At 44.5% G+C, this 21,269-nt stretch overlaps 1 protein-coding gene across 1 annotated transcript in view; it reads left to right on the top strand.

Annotated features, from left to right (window-relative positions):
* The window catches only part of PIEZO2 (piezo type mechanosensitive ion channel component 2), a 375,190-nt gene that overhangs the window by 207,227 nt on the left and 146,694 nt on the right, over positions 1-21,269 (top strand). The window contains exons 6-7 of the mRNA XM_064150231.1: positions 5,049-5,259; positions 9,839-10,052. Coding sequence (XP_064006301.1) covers positions 5,049-5,259; positions 9,839-10,052 — 425 coding nt within the window. The remainder of the gene's footprint in view (positions 1-5,048; positions 5,260-9,838; positions 10,053-21,269) is intronic.

The raw sequence follows: 21,269 nt of genomic DNA, 5'->3' as shown, positions 1-21,269 counted from the left end.
GACAGAAAAAGGGGAGATACCAGTTTCTCACATGCCAGTGCTTTCAGAACAACTGTGGAGTCCTTTGCTTTCCTGTGTAATTGGAAATTCAATAAATGACTACCTTAACGTGGTCTAGTATTGACTGCAGGTTAAAACTACAGTCATTTGTATCCCATTAAGGGCTTGCAGTTCCTTTGATGATAAAACAAGTAGTAGTTAAATTTATTTTCCAGCTTTTTTACTTAAAGCTGGGCCTGTCTAAAGATTATTGTGTTATTTCAGTTATTTTTACTCCGTGTGTTCCTACATGAACATATTTATGTGGTGATCCTAAAGGCAGGCAAGTAATCAGTTCCTCCTACTGCTGTAGCTATCTTATCTTAGAATGAACCAGGTTGGAAGAGACCTCCAAGATCATGCAGTCCAACCTAGCACACAGCCCTATCCAGTCAACTAGACCATGGCACTAAATGCCTCAGCCAGTGTTTTCTTGAACAGCTCCAGGGACGGCAACTCCACCACCTCCCTGGGCAGCCCATTCCAATGCAGTGGATTCATGGGGATGGGTGTTGTGTCCACTCTGAGACTTCTCTATCCTAGGTTGTAACAGTTCTGGTTGGTTACATTTTGTTGCTCATTATTTGAATGTTGGAAGTTTCCTGAGGGTTCTTCCTAAAAACAAGTCAATAAATAACCAAATTTGTGTTTACAGGCACAATATCATTAAATGTAGGTACGAAGCAAGGAGTGTTTTGATGCAAGAATGGGATTTAGGTTGGAGTTAAGACTTGCTGTTAGTAAGTAGATCTCTGGGACAAGATGATATCTTTGTGCAGTAGTGTTTATGCTGTACCAGATGAACCATTTGAAAGCTGGATGTTGTTAGCAAAGCAGCCCCCAAAGAAGCTAATGGACATTCTGGCCCTGGCCACGATAGTAGCTGCCATAGCTGCCACAGAGGCTGTACTGTTTCTTTGCCTGTTCTTTATCTCAGTTTGGCAGTTCAAGAAAACCTTGTACAACAAATCCTCCTGGGACTTCCACACCATTGCTGAAAAACCTAAACTGCATTTAGTTTGTTTATAGAAAGTCCTGGGGCCCTGCTCTGCAGAGCAAAGGTCATGGAAACACATGTTTATGGCTTCACAAATGCTCTATACTCCTTGAATGGAGAAGTTTATTTGATTTAATCAGCATCCACAGGGATCCTGTAATTGCATAATAAGTAATTTATTATGGAAGTAAAAGTATTTCTTTTTTCTAACTGGAGCCTATGTAGCATGGGGTTGTAGTTTTAGACTAATCCACGCAGTAAAAAGAGCTTTGCAATAGAGTCTGGCTGGAGTAATGGTGTGCTGTGAGGAGCAGGTCCTTGAGTGGCCTGTTTAATCATCAGCAAGTGTTAAAACAACAGGCACATTATCACCGTGTTGGATCTAAAACCTGTTCACTGCCTGCCTTCAGCAGTTTGAAGTGCTCCATGGGAGAAACTGGGAAGCAGGCTCAGATAAGGCAGATGTTGAGTGATGAATATGAGAGTTCCAAACAAAAGTTTGTCCTTTTGACATGGACTGGAATGTGGCCTTTCAGCTACTTGACTTCAGCTTGGATATGGGATATAAACTTATGTTTGTACACAAAACCATAGCAAACCTGTAGTTGTTGAGCTGTCATAGTCTTGTTAATGGCATGAGCTTCAGCAAGACCAAATGCCAGGTCCTGCGATTGGACCACGACAACCCCAAGCAGCACTACAGGCCCGGGGCAGGGTGGCTGGAAAGCTGCCAGCAGAAAGGGACCTGGGGGCTGTAACTGACAAGCAACTCAGTATGAGCAAGCAGTGTGCCCAGGTGGCAAAGAAAGCCAGTGGCATCCTGGCTGGGATTAGAAATGCTGTGTCCAGCCAGGAATAGGGAGGTGATTGTCCCCTTGGACTCTGCTCTGGTTGGGCCACATCTTGAGTATTGTGTTCAGTTTTGGGCATCTCAATGCAAGAGGGATGTGTTGGTGCTGGAGTGAGTGCAGAGGAGGGCAACAAAGCTGGGGAAGAGCCTGGAGAATAAATCTGATGAGGAACAACTAAGGGAGCTGGGGGTGGTTAGTTTGAAAAAGAGGAGGCTGAGGGGAGACCTCATTGCTGTCTATGGCTACCTGAATGGACATTGTGGAGAGGCTGCTGCTGCCCTTTCCTCACAGGTAATTGGAGACAGAGCAAGGGGGAATGGCTTCAAGCTGAGACTGGGTAGGTTTAGACTGGATGTTAGGAAAAAGTTTTTCATGGAGAGAGTGGTCCGACATTGGAATGAGCTTCCCAGGGAGGGGATGGAGTCACCAACCCTGGATATGTTTAAAAGTTGTTTGGATGTGGTGCTTAGGAATGTGCTACTAGGTTGTGAAGCCCACTGTTGAGGGTAGACACTAAGGCTAAGTGCTCAGAAGCTCTTGCAGATAGGGAAGAGAAGGATGCAGAAGCTAGCCCACCTCTTCCAGAGAGCGTACTGGTGTAAAGCCCTGGTCTCTGAAGCCAGGCAATCCTTGCACAGCCATACTATTGATAATTTAGGCCATGCTGAAAAGCTGCAAGCCAGCATGCATCTGTTAGGGAAAAGCTTCCAGGGCTGCAGGTTATGGTTGGTTGTAGAAACATAGAATGGCTCAAATTTAAAAGGACCTTAAAGATCACCCAGTTCCAACCCTCCTGCTGTGGACAAGAACACTCCTACTAGACCAGGTTGCTCAGCCTCATTCAGACTGGTCTTCAACTTTTCCAGCAATGAGGTGTCCACAACTTCCCTGGACAACCAGTTCCAGTGTCTCACCACCCTCATAGTAAAGAACTTCATCCTAATATCTAATCTAAATCCACCCTGCTCTAGTTTAAAACCATTACCCCTTGTTCTGTCCCAACAGGCCCTTATTGAAAGGTTCCTCTCCAGCTTTCTTGTAGACCCCCATCAGGTACTGGACAGCCACCGAAGACTGTTGAAGGTTTCACTTTTCACTGGTCATAGTAAGCTCAGGTCACAGAGCACTAGAGCCCATCCAGGAGAAGCAGGATTGGACCTAGAAACACTAGATGAGGAGCAGGTTGATCTAGTAATTACACCATGAGCAGAAATGATCATAACTTCTGCCTTTTGTGTGGCAGTTGTAGCAGAAGTAAGAGCAGATGGTAGGATTCAGCCTATTGTCAGGGTTGTTGCTGAGTATTTCAGTAGCACCTTTTTAGGTAGGAGCTCAGGAGCAGCAGTGATGATCAGATACAACACCTCTTTGTGCTGCAGGGCTCAAAGTGTGATGACTGCATGTTTGGGCTGCCATCTCCTCTCCCTTATTTTGCATAAGGATCTCATCGTTCACGTGTTGAGAGCTGTAAAAGTGAATAGTGACAATAACAAAGCAACTGAAGTGCTAATTGTCCATTTAAAATGGGTGTAGCTAGGGAAATAGGCAGCTCTGTCCCAGAGAAGGCTAGATTTCCTAGATCAGCCCTGCTGTATTCAATACATCCTTCTTTCTCTGTGTAACAGGCACTCCTGAGGATAAGCAGGCTTTTCCTGGGCGTTCACAACCTTGTTAATGCTCCAGAGTAAGAGGAGAAAGCTGGCACCAGCTTTAGAGGTGAAATGAAGGAGGCCACAGAGGGATTTCATTCCTTTGGGAATCTCCTTAACAAAATGGTGCTGATGAGTTTGGTTAAGCAAGCTGAGGGTTCAGCTGTTCCTGCTGCAGTCTTATCAGCTGGTCTTGAATTTTGTGCTTCCAAAGGGCACTAATAAATATTAGAACTTACTCTTCTGTTGCAAAACAGCAAGAATTTGTCTTTCTTGCTCTCACACACGCGCAGATGCTGCTTGGCTAGAACTAATGTTAGCTAATAGACGTTCAGATTAGTGCCAAGGCAGCAATGCTCATTGCACCAAGTGAGAACCTGGCTCAAAACCACTACTTTCTTTTTTATATATATAAAATATTCCCCTACATGCCTGCAAATGACATTTTTTTTTCCATAAAGTGTATCTTTGGGTGGGCCTCTTGCTAATCCTGCAGATTCTTACCATGGCTTGATGATTTAGTCTGCATCACTCAATAGCTGTGTATGCCTTCTGGTCTCCAAGATACAACGGTGACTTGATGGTGAAGGCCACTGCCAAATCCTAACAAACCCCTCAAGTATGAGAGGCCTTCACACGTTCCCTTCTTTTCCTTTTTCCATTGTGTAGTTCTAAACCACCAGTCTGATTTCCCCTGCTAAATTGGTGCAGGTCACACAAACTTTCTCAACTCTCTTGCTTTCTTTTTCTCCTTTTCCTTCACCATCAGCCAGTTTCAGCATTTCTCATTCTCTCCTAAAGTTTCTCCTTAGTGCATTTTTTTCTCTCCCAGACTCCTTTTGGTCACCAATCACAGATCACAGGATGTTAGGGTTGGAAGGGACCCAAAGAGATCATCAAGTCCAAGCTCCCTGCCAGAGCAGGACCATACAATCTAGGTCAGGTCTCTCCCCAGCATTTTTGTAGGCCTTTTTTGGATACTGGAAGGCCACAAGAAGGTCACCTGGGAGCCTCCTCTTCTCCAGACTGAACACTCCCAACTCTCAGTCTGTCCTCTTAGCAGAGCTGCTGCAGCCCTCTGACCATCCCAGTGGCCCTTCTCTGGACACGCTCCAGCATCTCCACACCCTTCTTGTAATGGGGGCTCCAGAACTGGATGCAGTACTCCAGGTGGGGTCTCAGCAGAGCGGAGTAGAGGAGAAGAATCACCTCCCTTGACCTGCCGGCCACACTTATCCTGATGCAGCCCAGGATCTGGTTGGCCCTCTGGGCTGCAAGCACACTGCTGGCTCTTATGCACGTGTAGGAGGACCGCACTCTTCCTCAGAGACAGCTCTTAACATCCTTTTTTCTTGCGACAGAGCTGAAGTGGGTCTGCAAAACTCTAGCTTCAGTTCAGCTTCCTTAACTCTCTTGTTGCTTGCACATGGTCAAAGATTATGAGAAAACCTTGTCATTAAATAATACATATCTGCCTTGAATTTCAAATTCTTTTCTCTCTCTGTCTTTTAGGCTGTCAGGGAAAAGTTAGAGCCGGATGATGCTTTGATATACGAAGAAGATCTAGATGATGAAGAGTGTGGTGAAGCAGAGTTCGAGGAAACCATGAAACTAAAACTGCTGCGTCGAATCGCCTTCCTAGCGTCCCGACTGAGGGAGTTCATTGGCAACATGATAATCACCACTGGAAAAGTTGTTGTTACCATTTTACTTGGTTCAGCAGGTTGGTGTATTTGAAAGGTTTCCTCCCAGAGCCCATTAGGTGGTGCATTGAACAAATGAGTTTTTAGCGCTTGGGCACCTGCGGGAATAACAATGGAAGCTGGGAAGGGAAAAGAAATTGCTGCTGATTTTATTTGAACTAACTTTTTGGCAGACGTTGGAGTATGCTGAGTTGCTTGGGGTTTGTGGATCTGGTCTTTGTTTTGGTACTAATACTGTGTGGCCCTTTCATTCTGTGTATGACTTGCACAGTTGATGTTAGAACCAAATGGTGAATGTTTGCTTATTAGAGAATCGTAGGTTGGGTTGGGTTGGAAGGGATGTTAAAGATCATCTAGTTCCAACCCCCCCCACCATGGGCAGGAACACCTCTTATTAGACCAGGTTGATTAAGTGTATATATATTTATAATAGAATCATAGAATGGTTTAGAATCATGCAATCATAGAATCAGTCAGGGTTGGAAGGGACCACAAGGATCATCTAGTTCTACCCTCCCTGCCATGGGCAGGAACACCCTACCCTATCAGGCTGGCCACAGCCTCATCCAGCCTGGCCTTAAACACCTCCAGGGACAGGGCCTCAACCACCTCCCTGGGCAACTCATTCCAGACTCTCACCACTCTCATGGTGAAGAACTTCCTCTGCACCTCCAAGTCTGAATCTCTCCATCTCCAGCTTTGTTCCATTACCCCTAGTCTTGTCACTACTGGTTTAGAGTCACAGAATCATAAAATCAGTCAGGGTTGGAAGAGAACTCAAAGTTCCAACCCCCCCCCGCCATGTGCAGGGACACCTCCTACTAGACCAGGTTGCTTAAGTGAATGTATATTATAAAATCATAGAATGGTTTAGGTTGGAAGTGACCTCAAAGCTCATCCAGTTCCAACCCCCCACCATAGGCATGGACACCTCCCACTAGAACAGGTTGCTCAAGGCCTCATTCAACCTGGCCTTGAACACCTCCAGGGAGGGAGCAAAGTGACTAACTTAGAGATACCTTCCATTACCTGAAGGGATCCTACAGGAAGACTGGAAAGGGAGTTTTCTTAAGGATGTCTAGCAACAGGACAAGGGGGAATGGTTTGAAGCTGAGGGAGAGCAGGGTTAGACTGGATCTTAGGAAGAAGGTTTTCAGTATGAGGGTAGTGAGACTCTGCAACAGGTTGCCCAAGGAGGTTGTGGATGTCTCCTCCCTGGGGTTGTTCAAGGCCAAGTTGGATGAGGCTTTGAGCAGGCTTGTCTAGTTGAGTGGTGTCCCTGCCCATGGCAAGGGTGTTGGAGTAGATGATCTCTAAGGTCCCTTCCAAACCAAACCAAACCATTCTATGACTCTGTGACTCCATATATTAAAACAGGAATTCATGGATTTGATTCCACCACTTCCAAGTTTAAAAAAGAACTTATAGACTTTTAAAACCAACCAGCCGAAAGCAATAGAAAAGGTTAATGGATCAGCACTGGAGTGCATCTAAAGTGTGCTAAGGAGACTTCATGTTGGTCATTGATGTGGTTGGTAAAAAGAGCTGTGGCTGATAAAAGGAACTGTTTGGGTATGATACAGCCAACCATTTTATAAGACTAAGTTAGTGCCACATAACCAGCCACAGCCAGAATCAAAGTGTGCAAAATCACTGTAGGTTTGGAATGAATGAATTCAAAATTGGACCATGCAATTGCAAATCACCATTTATCTCCCTGCTCACAAGTGGGTTGAGTCCTTACAGATATGCTATGTATGCATTTATATTTTGGAAGTGTACTACTACAAGAAGCATAAAGCAGTAGTACCAAAAAAATGTTTGGTATTGAGTGATGAGAACTGGTCAGGTCTTTTTAAGAGGACTACTAAAAGGTAGTCATTTTAGTAAGGCAGGTAGGCTCTTTAAGTGAAGTAAGATTATCTGACAGCCTTATCTGTAGCCAAATGCAAAGTAAGGAATCTAAAAAAGGAAAAGAATAAGAAGTGGATCACTATGGGGCCTGACATCAGGGAAGAGAAATGCTGGTAAGGAAACCCTTCAAAAGTCTCATGTCATTTGGGAGTTAAATGGGTGAACATCACTGTGGTGGTTTTAACCTTTCAGCCTAATTCTAAGCTGCAAACACAGAACTGGAAAATTCCAGAGATACTGAATAGAAAAAAAAATAATAAGAGGTAAATAAAATAGAGGATTTGATACAGAAGAGCAATAATAGATAAGTCTGTATCATTCCATTTGCTTGCAGGTTAACATAAAGTGTGCTGCACAAACTATTCTTCCTTTTCTTCGCTCTGGCTGATGCCTTTGCATGGCTTTGATGACCTTGGCTGAGACTCTTGTTACGGCTAAGTAGGTAGCAGCAGTTGGGCCTCTCTATTCTCTCTCTTTCTCCCTTATAGGTGGTGGTGGGGGAAGAGTTTATTTCACTTTTCCCTTGTCCAGGAGGTCCTTGTGTTATTTATTTGAATTGTAAGAAACTGTAAATAAATTTGGTACATCTTAGTTGCATTTTCATGCTTTTAGGTTTGCAGCTTGCTTGTAAATACAGCTTCATTTTGCTTCCAAACCTTCTGAGCTAGTCTGGTGGTTCCATGTCAGGATATCTCTGCTTCTCCTTTATCTCCTTCCTGCTTTCCATAGTCACTGCAGGCCTGGGCCTTTACAAGGTTACTTATCACAGGTCTTCAACTAGTAGCTGCAGATACTTCTGCAGTAGCTGTTTAGGTTTGCCTATTATCAACTGCAGCCAAGGTTGGATAGGTTGGACTGGATGATCTTGGAGGTCTCTTCCAACCTGGTTAATTCTCTGATTCTATGACTCTGGGGGTAATTTTAACCCTGCCACAATCACCCAGGAAGGAGGAAGCAGAAGGAGCACACAGCAGTGACAAGGCACAGTTTCTTCTGAGCGGTGATGAGCAGCTTGTCTGTTGGACTCCCAACACGTGCCAAGAGCTGGGAGGTGTTCAGAGAGTTACAAAAAGGACTTGAGGGCTGGGAAGTCAGTATTCCAGGGAGAGACCTTGAGCTTAATTAGTTAAATACTTCCTTCCTTACTCTGCCAAGAGAAAAAAAAGATGAATGGTGATTTGAGTGCAGCCTGACAAAGGTGCAAAGTGCCTTCATTTTTTTTAGCAGACATCTCATCTAGTAGAAGTTATAACATGAGCCAACAGTTAAGTGGTTAAGTTAAACCTGGACAATTTCAGACTAGAAATAATTTATTTTAGGTCTGTTTTTTTTTTTTTTTTGCAGCTAAAGTAATTGGCTGCAATAAGCAACTTATTTATGGGTATAATGAATTCTTCTTCTCCTGAAGTGTTTAAATAAAGACAAAGCACCTCTTTGAATGAGGGAAGGAAATAGACATAGGCTCGGGGCAGAAATTGCTGGGAGAGCTTTTGCAGCCCACACCATGAAGGCAGTGGGAACAGATGATCCCTGTGGTCCTGTCGTGCTTTTTTACTCTGTGAGTCTGTGAAAACAGCAGCAAGTTACAAGTTGGAGCAGAAACAGAATAGCCTAGACTGGAGACTTGGTCTGAAGTACCATGTGAAAGATGGGATGGTGAAGCTCAGGTGAAATGGCTCTGGGTAAGAGTCTTTACAGTGCCTGGACTCGATCCAGCTGAGAACTGCCCCTTAAAGCCTTAGAGTCCTCCTGCCAGGGTGGCTGGCCCAGCTGCCAGAACAGAGGGCCACCAGCAGTCCTGACAAAGGTGGCTCTTAGACATCCACTAGTGCAAAAGAAACTGAGGCAGATGCCCCTCTTAGCTTCAGTACTGTTACTTTAGAGACTCCACTGGACTGCTGTGCTGGATGTAAGCTTTCTGATGTCATCTTCTTAGGGCTGCCAGTCATAGACATGTGAGACTTTCCTACTGCCTCACTTATTTTTGCAGGCTATGCACAGAGCATCGACTCTCTTGAACCAGTCAGACATTTTTACAAGTGAAATCCTCTGCTGCATGTGAAAGAAAGCAAACCATATCTGGGTGTAAGACAGCAGAGTCTTTGCCACGTGTAAATGATGGATTTCTAAAAGTTAAACATATCTTTTCAACAAAAAACTGTTTAAAAATCAATTTTTTACTGAATATTCTCTAGATACTATCTAGGTCCCTTCTCTTTGCAGTATCTACAGCAGGTCTTTTTGGGTTTAGTAACTCCAGAGATCTCAAGGTTTATATGAGAAGGCTTTTCACTGTCCATCCATCATGCCAGGTTAGCATCTTGTACTTGAAATTCAGTTTGAGATTGAATACAAGAGTGTTCTCAGGCCCTTGCAGCCGTGTTTCTGGGTTTCCCCATGCTTTGTGAAACATCTTTACAGAGATTTCAACTCAGAGGAAGCTCTGGAAAGGCTTGGTGTACTAGATGCTAAAGTGTGGAATGAGGAAATGGAACAAAAATAAGAAAAACATCAAGATCCTTTTTTCCTGGCCTCAAAGCTAACAGCAGTCTAAAGATCTAATTGTAATGATTAGCATAAACACTAATTGGATTAAATTATTCAGTGCACTTCTTGTCAGACTGAAGGTTTTATGAATGATACTATCTAGACTTTTCTAAGCCTCCCTGTTTTTGTTTATTACAGGTATGATGGTGCCATCTTTGACCTCAGCTGTGTATTTCTTTGTCTTTCTGGGCCTGTGCACGTGGTGGTCCTGTTGCCAAGTGTTTGATCCGCTGATATTCAGCTGTCTGTGTGTGCTAATGGCTATATTCAGTGCGGGCCACTTGATTGGACTTTACCTGTACCAGCTACAGTTCTTTCAGGAGGTTATTCCACCAAAAGATTTCTATGCCAGGTGAGAGAAGTTCCTTTCCTCTTTAATTGTGGGTGCATAGTGCAGTGCTGTGCTTTCCTGTGTTGATGCAGATGCTCTTCCACATAATGCTTTGACAGATTTTATGTCATTAACTTCATGGTCAGTGTTCAAAGACTTGAAGCATTTCAGAATGAATGGGTTTGAATGATCAAGTGGTGGAAGTCCTGTGTGGGAAGTTGTAATGCAGGGGGCAGGGTCAGGTTAGGAGAAGAAGGTGATTCGAAGTTCAGTCAGAGTGAGTGGGAATGATTTGGCTAAGACAGAAGACAAAGTAATTAAGTGGTGGTGTTGATGCAAGGACAGTGTGTGCTTGGTAAAGGAAAGGAAGTGCTCCGAGTCTTAATGTGTCTTAAGTGGGGCTAAACACAGGTGTGATGCTATCCTTGCATGCAGAGACAGGAGGGCTGCTGTGGCACCTCTCATAATATTAGTCTTTTAGTATAAATATTCTCTCTGCTCATGCAGAGCATGCTGGTCTTCTGTTCATACCAACAGCTACATCACTTGAGTCAAAAAACAGTATTTCTAGTTGCTGCTGAAGTAAATATTGACTGGATGCAGTTTCAGTGACCCTACATTTTTTTACTTGCTGTAACATAAATAAGATGAAGTTATGGATGTCTTTTACTCTGCTGCTTCTTTCTCTGTGTGTGCTGGGTTATGGTTGCAAATTGGGTTTTACAGTATTCATTGTTAGTGCTGTAGTTATCTTTACATTAAGTGAGTGGCAAGATGAAGGAGAATGGATTTAAGATAGAAGAGGGCAGATTTGGGCTGGAGATTAGGAAGAAATTATTTACAGTGAGGGTGGTGAGACACTGGCACAGGTTGCCCAGGGAGGTTGTGTATGCTCCCTGCCTGGAGGTGCTCAAGGCTAGGTTGGATGAGGCCTTGAGCAACCTGTTCTAATGGAGGTGTCCCTACCTATAGCAGGGGATTGGAACTAGATGATCTTTAAGGTCCCTTCCAATTGAAAACACTGTCTACTCTGCTCTGGTGAGACCTCACCTGGAGTACTGCATGCAGTTCTGGAGCCTCCATTTACAAGAAGGATGTGGAGATGCTGGAGCGTGTCCAGAGAAGAGCCATGAGGTTGCTCAGAGGGCTGGAGCAGCTCTGCTGTGAGGACAGACTGAAAGAGTTGGGGCTGTTCAGTCTGCAGAAGAGGAGGCTCCCAGGTCACCTTCTTGTGGCCTTCCAGTAACTGAAGGGGGCCTACAAAAAAGCTGGGGAGGGACTTTTTAGGCTCACAGGACTAGGAGGAATGGAGCAAATCTGGAGGTGGGGAGATTCGGAGTGGATGTGAGGAGGAAGTTTTGTTCAGCATGAGAGTGGTGAGAGGCTGAAATGGATTGCCCAGGGAGGTGGTTGAGGCCCCATCCCTGGAGGTGTTTAAGGCCAGGCTGCTCTAGGGTAGGGTGTCCCTGCCCATGGCAGAGGGTTGGAACGAGATGATCCTTGTGGTCTTTTCCAACCCTGACTGATTCTAGGATTCTATGATCCTATCTGTCCATGATTCTAAACTAAACATAAGCCTTAACTTTATTTCTAGTTAAGTGTACTGTTCCTTTTAAGTCTTCTCAGTTGAAGTGTTGTGTGGAGTATCCATTAATAATTTAGATCTCAATGCACCATCAAAAGCAATAAAAAATGAGCTGTCTGGCTACAGGAGCTGCTACTTTAATGCTTATTTTGGCATTTCATTTGTTCAGGTTAGTAGATGTTGAAGTTAGTGACTTGAGAAGGTGGATTGGTAAGACACTAAAAAACTCTGAAAAATCAAGTTTGCTTAGTTTAGGTTCTCCTCTGCCACCTAGAGGTCAATGTACGGACGCTTGCTGGTACCAAGGAGCTGAAATGCTCACAGCTTCCCTAAAAACCTTTAGTTTGTTTACTCCATGTATTAAGAAAAAGAAGAAGTGACTTCAAAATTCAGAGGTGTCTGCCTATAAGGCTATAATCTCATAAAGCTTTGTCCTCTTCCCTGCAAGAATTGTCAAGCCCTGAAACAAGCAGGCCAGGAAAGAGGTGGAATCACCGTCCCTGGAGGGCGTTAAAAGATGTGTAGGTGTGCTGGTGACAAATATGGTTTAGGGGTGGCTTGGCAGTGCTGGGTTAACAGTTGTGCTTGGTGATCTTCAAGGTCTCTTCCAAGCTTGCTAAATGATTCCAGACATCAATAGCATCTTCTCAAGGGGAGGAAGTGTGTGTGGCACACCATCTCACAGAATCCTAGAATCCTAGAATCAGTCAGGGTTGGAAGGGATCACAAGGATCATCTAGTTCCAACCCCCTGCCATGGGCAGGGACACCCTACCCTAGATCAGGCTGGCCAGAGCCTCATCCAGCCTGGCCTTAAACACCTCCAGGGATGGGGCCTCAACCACCTCCCTGGGCAACCCATTCCAGGCTCTCACCACTCTCATGCTGAACAAAACTTCCTCCTCACCTCCAGTCTGAATCTCCCCACCTCCAGCTTTGCTCCATTCCCCCTCATCCTTTGAACCTAAAAAGTCCCTCCCCAGCTTTTTTGTAGCCCTTTTGGATACTGGAAGGCCACAAGAAGGTGACCTGGGAGCTTCCTCTTCTGCAGACTGAACAGCCCCAACTCTTTCAGTCTGTCCTCATAGGAGAAGTGCTCCAGCCCTCTGAGCATCCTCGTGGCCCTTCTCTGGACATGCTCCAGCATCTCCACATCCCCATCCACATTTTGCTGCAATATGTGACACCCTCTTCATATGCATCCATTAGAAAAGGTCATTTCCTTCTTTTTAGCATTTTCTTCTATTTTACCCCCACTAAATTTAACTTTCTTTAAAAACTAAATTAATGTCCATTTAAATGGACATTATTTACAGTAATTTCCAATCAACTTAGTTGCAGACCTGTTTTTTGAATTTAGGTTTTGGGTTTGGGTTGGGTTTTGGTGGGTTTGTTGGTTGGTTTTGGTTTTGTTGTGAATACAGCAATTCTACATTGCATAATAAGAATTCATTCAGTACATATATGCCACTTAAGCACAGTCACTGATTTTTCAAGTGAAAAAAAGACCAGACTACAATCAAGTTGCCTCCACCTCACTGTAGAAGACAAAGCACCTTCAGAGTCTGGATTTTGAAAAGCCTAAGTATTGGCCTTTTATTTAGTAGAAAATGATGTTATCCTCTTGCAGTCTGCCTCCTTAGCTGGCACTGTTGGGTAGCCTGCCCTTTACACAGGTGAGGGACTGAAATTCTGTTTAAATATTCAAACCACCAAGGACAACTCAACAGAAGGTGCAGTAAATCTATCCTGTTTCTTTAGTCATGGCTCTTTTTGCTATGGATTAGTTTTGTTCTACTTTCAGGGAAATAAAGATCATCAAGACAGGTGTTATCAGTGCTTGGAAGTGCAAATCTGAGCATGTAGAAAAGCCACTAATACACTTTTTAATGACTGGGGTAGGACTGAGAGCTGGAGGAGGGAAATGAGGACAAATGTACTGGAATAGTGCAGAAAAAAAACATAAAACATGTTAGCATTTTTAATCCTAGATGAAAGCTGATCAGAGACTCATAGAATGTTTGGGGTTGGAATGTACCCTTAAAGGTCATCCAGTCCAACTCCTGTGCAGTAAGCAGAGACATCTGCAGCTAGATCAGGTTGCTCAGAGCCTGTCTGATGTGTCGGGTAGACACGAGGCTGCCTCTGCCACTAACAACCTTTCTTCTCCAAACCTGCTGCAGTGGATAACTGAGCAGCAGATGATTAAGACAGTGTTCTCACTGGTCCTAACTGGTGTGAGAGGAGCAGCATAAATAAAGCTGAGCCTACCCTTCAGGTAGGAGTTACCTAGTAGCATAAATTAACATTGATTAGCTACCAACTGATGCCTGTCAAATAAAATACCCACATTAATATCTAACTTCACTTCAAGCAGATATCTTCTGTGTTGCCTTGCTGCTGTACTGCAGGATTGGTGGTGGGGAAACAATAGCAATCAACACCCATTTAAATGCAAAATTGTGAAGGTATCACATTCCTGCCATCAAATTCTTTTCACCTGAGTTAACAGAAACAAGGCAAGGAGCTAAAATGATTTCACAAAAATTATGTACACACTGCCACAGCCTGAAAAAATATGCAGTGATATATTTGCCATTTTTCAGATTGCTGCCTCCTTTCTTCCTGATACTGTTTATTTTGGCAAGAGGATGTAATCAGGGCAATGATAAGGCTTTGCCAACATGAAGAAATAGGATCAGTGCAGTGGTATGAAGTTTATCCTGAGTCAGTAAAGTTATTCCTGCCCCAAACTGTGCTTATAATTAAAAATGTTCAGTTCAAGATCCAGTAGTGTAATGTAAATGAAAACCTCTGGGCTTTTCAGTGCATAAAGGGGTACTACAAGAAGGCTGAGGCACTCGGTGCCATGGTCTAGTTGACTGGCTAGGGCTGGGACTGGATGATCTTGGAGGTCTCTTCCAACCTGGTTGATTCTATGATTCTATGGCTGGAGAGGGACTGTTTACAAAGGCCTGCAGTGATAGAATGAGAGGCAGTGGTTTTAAATTAGAGAAGAGGAGATTTAGATTGGATGTTAGGAAAAAGTTCTTCACAGTGAGGGTAGCTGAGCACTGGAACTGGTTGCTTGGAGAGGTGATTGAGGCCTCTCTGGAGATATTCAAGATGAGTCTCAACAAGGCTCTGGGCAACCTGATCTAGTTGAGGATGTCCCTGCTGACTGCAGAGGAAGTTGGACTAGATGACTTTTGGAGGTCCCTTCCAACCCAGACTATTCTATGACTATTCTTACTGCTATATGAATTTTGGAGGGATTTGGAGTTGCCTTGCAACCTGGTCATGAGCCAATGTGTTAGACAAGATGGAGTATTCATATGCTGAGCTGCCCTTTGGCTGCAACAGCTTTCATGCTTTCTGCCTTTTTGGCCACTTACTACTCTGGTACTACTTTATCCTGTGCCAGGGCAGAAACCTCTGGATACATGCCACATAAAGACACTGCACTGCCCTTCTGTTTCCAACATCCTTTATCACTCTGTAGTCACAGAGCATGCTCCAGTCTTGCCACCACATTTGTCATAACGACCAGATTAGGTTGGAGAGCCAGGAGTTCAATCTTGCAAAGGAAGAGAAATTAGCTAATTGATCTCATCCTTATAGAAGTTTTGCAGTTGAATTTCACATTAGCTGTCTGATGTGCTATATCTTAGGAGACAATTCTGCTTGGAAGGTTTTAGCCTATGTGCTTTCTTAGAACTTTAACTTCTGTGTGATTCTATCTTCTGTTTAATGATATCTTTTACATTATTTTTTCAGATAAGTGAATTACTCTTTTAGCAGTTTAGAAATGCAAGTTTTAACTCCCAGTGACAACACAGTTAATACAATCTCCAAGCTACAATTTAGCCCAGGGCAGGTGGGTCCATCTGGGCTCTTTCCCATGAAAGGTTGGGTGAGATGATCTCTTTTTGGTGCTGCACAGTAGTAAGACAAGGAACAGTGGATACAAACTTGAACATAGGTTTCACCTCAACATGATGAGAAACTTCTTTCCAGTGAGGGTGACAGAGCACTGGAACAGACTGCCCAGAGAGGTTGTGGAGTCTCCTTTGGAGACTCTACAATCCCACCTGGACTACCCTTCTCTTTTCGAGGCTGAACAATCTCAGGTGCCTCAGCCTGTCTCGAGAGGAGAGGTGCTCCAGTCCTCTGATCATTCTTGTGTCTCTCCTCTGGACTCGTTCTGTTAGGTCAATGCCCTTCTTGTGTTGAAGGCCCCAGAGCTGGACACAGTACTCCAGGTGAGGTCTCAGCAGAGCAAAGCGAAGTGGCAGAATCACCTCTCTCAATCTGCTGGCCAAACTGCTTTTGATTTGGCCCAGGGTGCGATTTGCCTTCTGGCTGCAAGTGCATCTTGTTGTCTCACATCCAACTTTTTGTCCACCAGTATCCCCAAGTCCTTTTCCACAGAGCTGCTTTCTTATCACATCATCCTCCAGCCTGTATTGATAATGGAGATTGTCCTGACCCGGATGCAAGACCTTGTACTTGTCCCTGTTGAATCTCATGAGGTTCACATGAGCATAGTGACCACATCACATCTTGGAAAGCTTGTTCTGGAAGCACACTTGATCCCCCTGTCCATGTCACTGGTAAAGACAAACAGCACTGCTCCCAGTACAGACCTCTGAGGAAAAGGAGAACCACTGGTGGTGTTCCCAGGCAGCTGTAGCAAGAAAGCCTTGGAAATGATGTAAAACTACTGAGTGTTGTGAGATTTCCAGTTTGGTGTTGTCTGCCTCCTGGGCATTCAGTGGCTCATCCAAAATGAATTCACATCTTTCATCACTTGTTCAGGGGGAATCCCTGGAGATTCACCCATCAGCAGACATGTAATAAATGCCCATGCTGTGCTCACTTCACAGGAGAGTGACTCTCTCTGGTCTTTACAGGGTTATTAATGCTCATCTCTTTTTGCTACACTGCAGTTGCTTTCAGTCAGGAAATTCTTCTTTGTGGCAGGATTTACAGCAAGGTTGAGGTTTTCTGAAAAGAGCAATGGAGGAGCTTAGGGGCACAAAAATGATCTGAGGGATGGAGCACCTCTGCTGTGAGGACAGGCTGAAAGAATCAGGGTGGTTCAGCCTGGAGAAGAGAAGGTTGCAGGGAGACCTTGTGGCCTTAAAGGGAGCCTACAGGAAAATGAGGACAAACATTTTAGCAGGACCTATTGTGGCTGGACAAGGGGTGATGGGTTTAAACTAAAAGAGGGAAGATTTAGACTGGAGAGAAGGAAGACATTTTCTATGCTGAGGGTGGTGAGACACTGGCCCAGGGTGCTCAGAGAGGTGGTAGAAGCCCCATCCCCAGAAACATCCCAGAGCAGGTTGTCTGGGGATTTGAGCAACCTGCTCTAGTCGGAGAGGTCCCTGCTGACTGTGAGGGGGTTGGATTAAATGACCTTCAAATGTCCCTCCCAGCCCAAAATATTCTATGATATCTACTAATTAAACTGCAGCTGTTTCTCTGGCAGAAGTGCCCTTGCAGCCTCCCTGGCAGTCTGCACTCTAGTGGGTCCCCATCTCCATGACATTCATCATAACTCTCGCCCTGTGCCAACGCCAGGTTTAAGCTTGGCAGCACCTGGCACAACTCCAGTCCCATTACTGGCGTTACACCACCAGTGATTTACATCCTTCTATCTTCCCCTGGACTTGAAAGGCTTGTAAGCCAAGACACATACTAATACTTTGGGGTTTCTGTATTTGGGGAAGACAGTTTCTGAGCCATGAGCTCTCTGGCAGCCTGGTGGGACTGGTCCTGGTCCCAGATGGTTGTTGTTAGTGGGAAGAGGAGCCTTGACTTTCCCAACAACGGGTGCCTTGTATCCAGAAACCCAGCATAAACTGCAAACATAAAATCAGTTCCCATCTCATGACATAATTTTGGCAACTTGCCACTTCCTTGCTGTATCCTGCCCCTAAAGAGCCCTCTGTTACCGTAGGAACAGCCAAAGTTGCCTAACATCCAGCCTAGACCTCCCCCAGCACATCTTGAGACTGTGTCCCCTTGTTCTGTTGCTGGTTGCCTGGCAGAAGAGACCAACCTCACCTGGCTACAGCCTCCCTTCAGGTAGTTGTAGACAGCAATGAGGTCACCCTTGAGCCTCCTCTTCTCCAGGCTTTGTTGATCTTTTCTTTGTGTTCATTTAGTTGAAATTTGGAACTCACTGATGAAAACAGAGCCATTTGGGTAGAGTTTATAACTAATTTAAAACCAGCCATGTTATACAGCTTTGCTTTTGAAATTAGGCTTTTTGCTCACATTTTCCCAGCCTGGTTGTTCCTGATCTCATTATCATCTTTCCCATATCCTGCTATTTGATTTTCTTTTTCTATTTAAAGACAAATGGGAATCATAGCCTTAGTGCATTCTCAGCTAGAAACTAAAATCTTCTTTTCTCATATAACTGCACAATCTCTTAATTCAGATATCAATCATTCTTGCTTTATTTTCAGTCCAACTGAGTAAGTGGAAAAGCTCTTCATCTTCTGCTTGCATCAGCAAACCCAACAGACTGTCCCAGTGTGAGTGAAAAGTATCATCATCCCCATTCACAGGTGGAAAAATTCCCTGGCAGAGAAGTGAGATAAATTGCATAAGCCCCACCCCAGGCAGCCAGAGCTTGGAAAAGACCCCAAAGTTTTTTGGCTGCAATCTATGTCCTTAGGTTCTTAGATCACAGACAGATTACCTCCAAGTTGAAATGAATTTGAAGCCACACTTCCAAACAATTTCTGGTCTTCTGCATCTGTTAGTCTAAGAGGTATCAGTGAATCTCTTAAGCTGGTGGGCAGTTGCCTAGCTGGATGTCATACCAGGTCACTTGCATGTTACGGTCCAGTGGCACCACCCTGCTAAGTGCTGATGCTCACTGGGGCTGTTGGAGCAAGGTTTCCTTTTCCTAAATGACTTCTGATGAAGCTTTGCACTTGATGGTCTGGCTGTGTGCATCCATCTCCTCCCAGCACCTCAGCTTGGGACAACAAGACCTGCATGACCAGTTTGAGTTTTGGGAGCAGGCTTTCTTCACATCCTCTGCTCTGCCTGTGTGAGACTTTCTGAGGTGAGACTGTTGGCTCCTTTCCTTTCAGCAGCTCTGCCAACTGACTTTGAAAAAGCAATAATCTCCCCTAGTAATTGGCACAGAAAGATGTTATTAAGCCATGCCTCCTGCTGGGGTGTCCAAGCTTACTCTCTGGCAAGGGGAAACCTTGGTGCCCATGGATGTTTCCCAACATGCTTCTACTATCCACAGAATCATAGAAAGCTTTGGGCTGGAAAAGACTTTGAAAACTCATCTAGTCCAACATCCCTGCAGTGAGCAGGGACATCTGCAACTAGATCAAGTTGCTCAGATTCCCATTCTGACCCAGAATGCTTCAAGAGATGAGGCTTTTAGCACCTCTCTGGGCAACCTGTGCAGTGTCTTCCCACCCTCAGTGGAATACATTTCTTCCCTATCTAGTCTAAATCATCATTGCTTGTCCTGTCCCAGCAGGCCCTGCTAAAATATCTGTCCACGTTTTTCTTATCTGCCCCTTCAAGTACTGAAAGGCCACCAGGAGCTCTCCCCAGAGCCTTCTCTTCTCCAGGCTGAACAAGCCTGATTCTCTCAGCTTGTCCTCACAGCAGTCTGCAACCCTCAGTTCACTTTTGTGGCATTCTCTCACCCTGCTCCAACAGGTCTCTCCTGTGCTGAGGACTCCAGAGCTGGACCCAGCACTGCAGGAGGAGTCTCAGTTAAGCAGAATTCCCTCCCTCCACCTGCTGCCCACACTGCTGGGGATGCAGCCCAGGAGATGATTGGCTTCTGGGCTGTGTGTGTGTTGCCAGAACATGTCTCTTTGCCACTCTCCACATGGCTCCTTAGAAACTTGGAGCTGTTTTTTCATTATTTCTGTTTCTGAGTAAAAAATGCAACTGAACATTATGAACATTCTAATTTGTTGGCATGATTTGGGTGGTGTCATTCTCCAGTTAGCACAGTTAGATATGATCATCACTTCCACCATCCTTGAAGGCATATAAAAGACAATAGTAGATGTGGTACTTAGAGATGTGATTTAGTGATGGAGTTGGCCGTGCTGGATTGTTTGTTGGGTTTGATGAGCTTAAAGGCCTTATCCAACCTAAATGATTCTGTGGCTGATTCTGTGTAAGCCTACAGCAACATTACAGCTTTACTAGCTTACTGATATGCTGGAAGGAGCCTGGAGCACAGCCTTGTGAGGAGAGGCTGAGGGACCTGGGGGTGTGCAGCCTGCAGAAGAGGAGGCTCAGGGCTGACCTCATTGCTGTCTACAATGAAGGGAGGCTGTAGCCAGGTAAGGTTGGGCTCTTCTCCCAGGCACCCAGCAACAGAACAAGGAGACACGTTGTCAAGTTGTGCCGAGGGAGGTCTAGGCTGGATGTTAGGAGGAAGTTGTTGGCAGAGAGAGTGATTGGCATTGGAATGGGCTGGCCAGGGAGGTGGTGGAGTCACCATCCCTGGAGGTGTTGAAGAAAAGCCTGGCTGAGGCACTGAATGGTCCCAGTTCCCTCAGCCATTCTTCACAAGACCTGTGCTCTAGACCCTTCTTCAGTTTTGTTGTCCTTCTCTGGGCATGCACCACCAACTCAGTGTGCTTCTTGTAGTGATGTCATGGGCAATGAAAGGGTGTGGGGATCCAGAAAGGAATCATGTGGATAGGATAATTCTTCTTCACATGAGACTTCTGAAGATGACTTTTGCTCAGTCAACAAGGGATCGATAGACCTCCTTCTACTCTTACTGATAGCAGTGATTGCAGGTAAGGCAATGGAAGCATACTGCAAGCTTTTGGAATAGAAAGTCAGTACAAAGCTCAATTAGTGGATGAAATGTGGTCTATAGCTCACAAATCTTTATGTTCAAGCTTAAATTCCTCTCAGGGCAGCTGTTTTCTTTCAGATCTATGAAGTATTTGAACATCTGAGGTTTGGTCATTTTTAATGGATGCCCAGTTCTTAACAGCTTCCAGTCACATAGTCTCAGAGAAAATTCCATTATCTGCTTACTTTAGAGAAAAGGAGAAAAAAAGAACAGGTTATAAAGCAGCTAATATTTAGCATCCTATTCTAAAGATGTTAATTCACTTGAGACCAAAGTGATTTTATTGTGGCTGCTTATGTGGTGGTTTTATTCTTCCTGAATTAAGATTTGTGTTGTATTTATAGGGTTTTTTTGCAAGCTTATATATAATTCACAGCCCTTAAAGCTATCCTTTCTCCTCTATGGCTTCCTGGATTAATGGCTCATGATTTCTCTTGTCCTCATTATCTGGGTGATATTAGCACATAAGATTTAAATTACCTTTTTTCCCCCCTCATGCAATAGCTCTGCAGTTGAAATTAGTTTTCCTTTGAAAGAAAAGTCACTGATGTTCAGAAGAGGGTGGGAGATATCCCAGGGCTGGTTTTGTCATTGCCAGGAAAGCTCTGATCCAATAGAAGCAATGGAAACCAAGGGAAAAAAAAGAAGAAGAAAAGAATAAAGTATATATAGATGTAGACATCTGCTAAAGAGCTAGAGAAGCATGATGGCATTAAAACAAAAGTTAGAGTGATCTGCTTACCCACCAAGCCTGTATTGACTGTGTGTATGCCTGCATT

The sequence above is a fragment of the Pogoniulus pusillus genome, chromosome 10 (assembly GCF_015220805.1).
Source record: "Pogoniulus pusillus isolate bPogPus1 chromosome 10, bPogPus1.pri, whole genome shotgun sequence".
NCBI lineage: Eukaryota > Metazoa > Chordata > Aves > Piciformes > Lybiidae > Pogoniulus > Pogoniulus pusillus.
The sequence above is the reverse complement of the archived record's forward strand: the minus strand, read 5'-3'. Positions and strand labels throughout refer to the sequence as shown.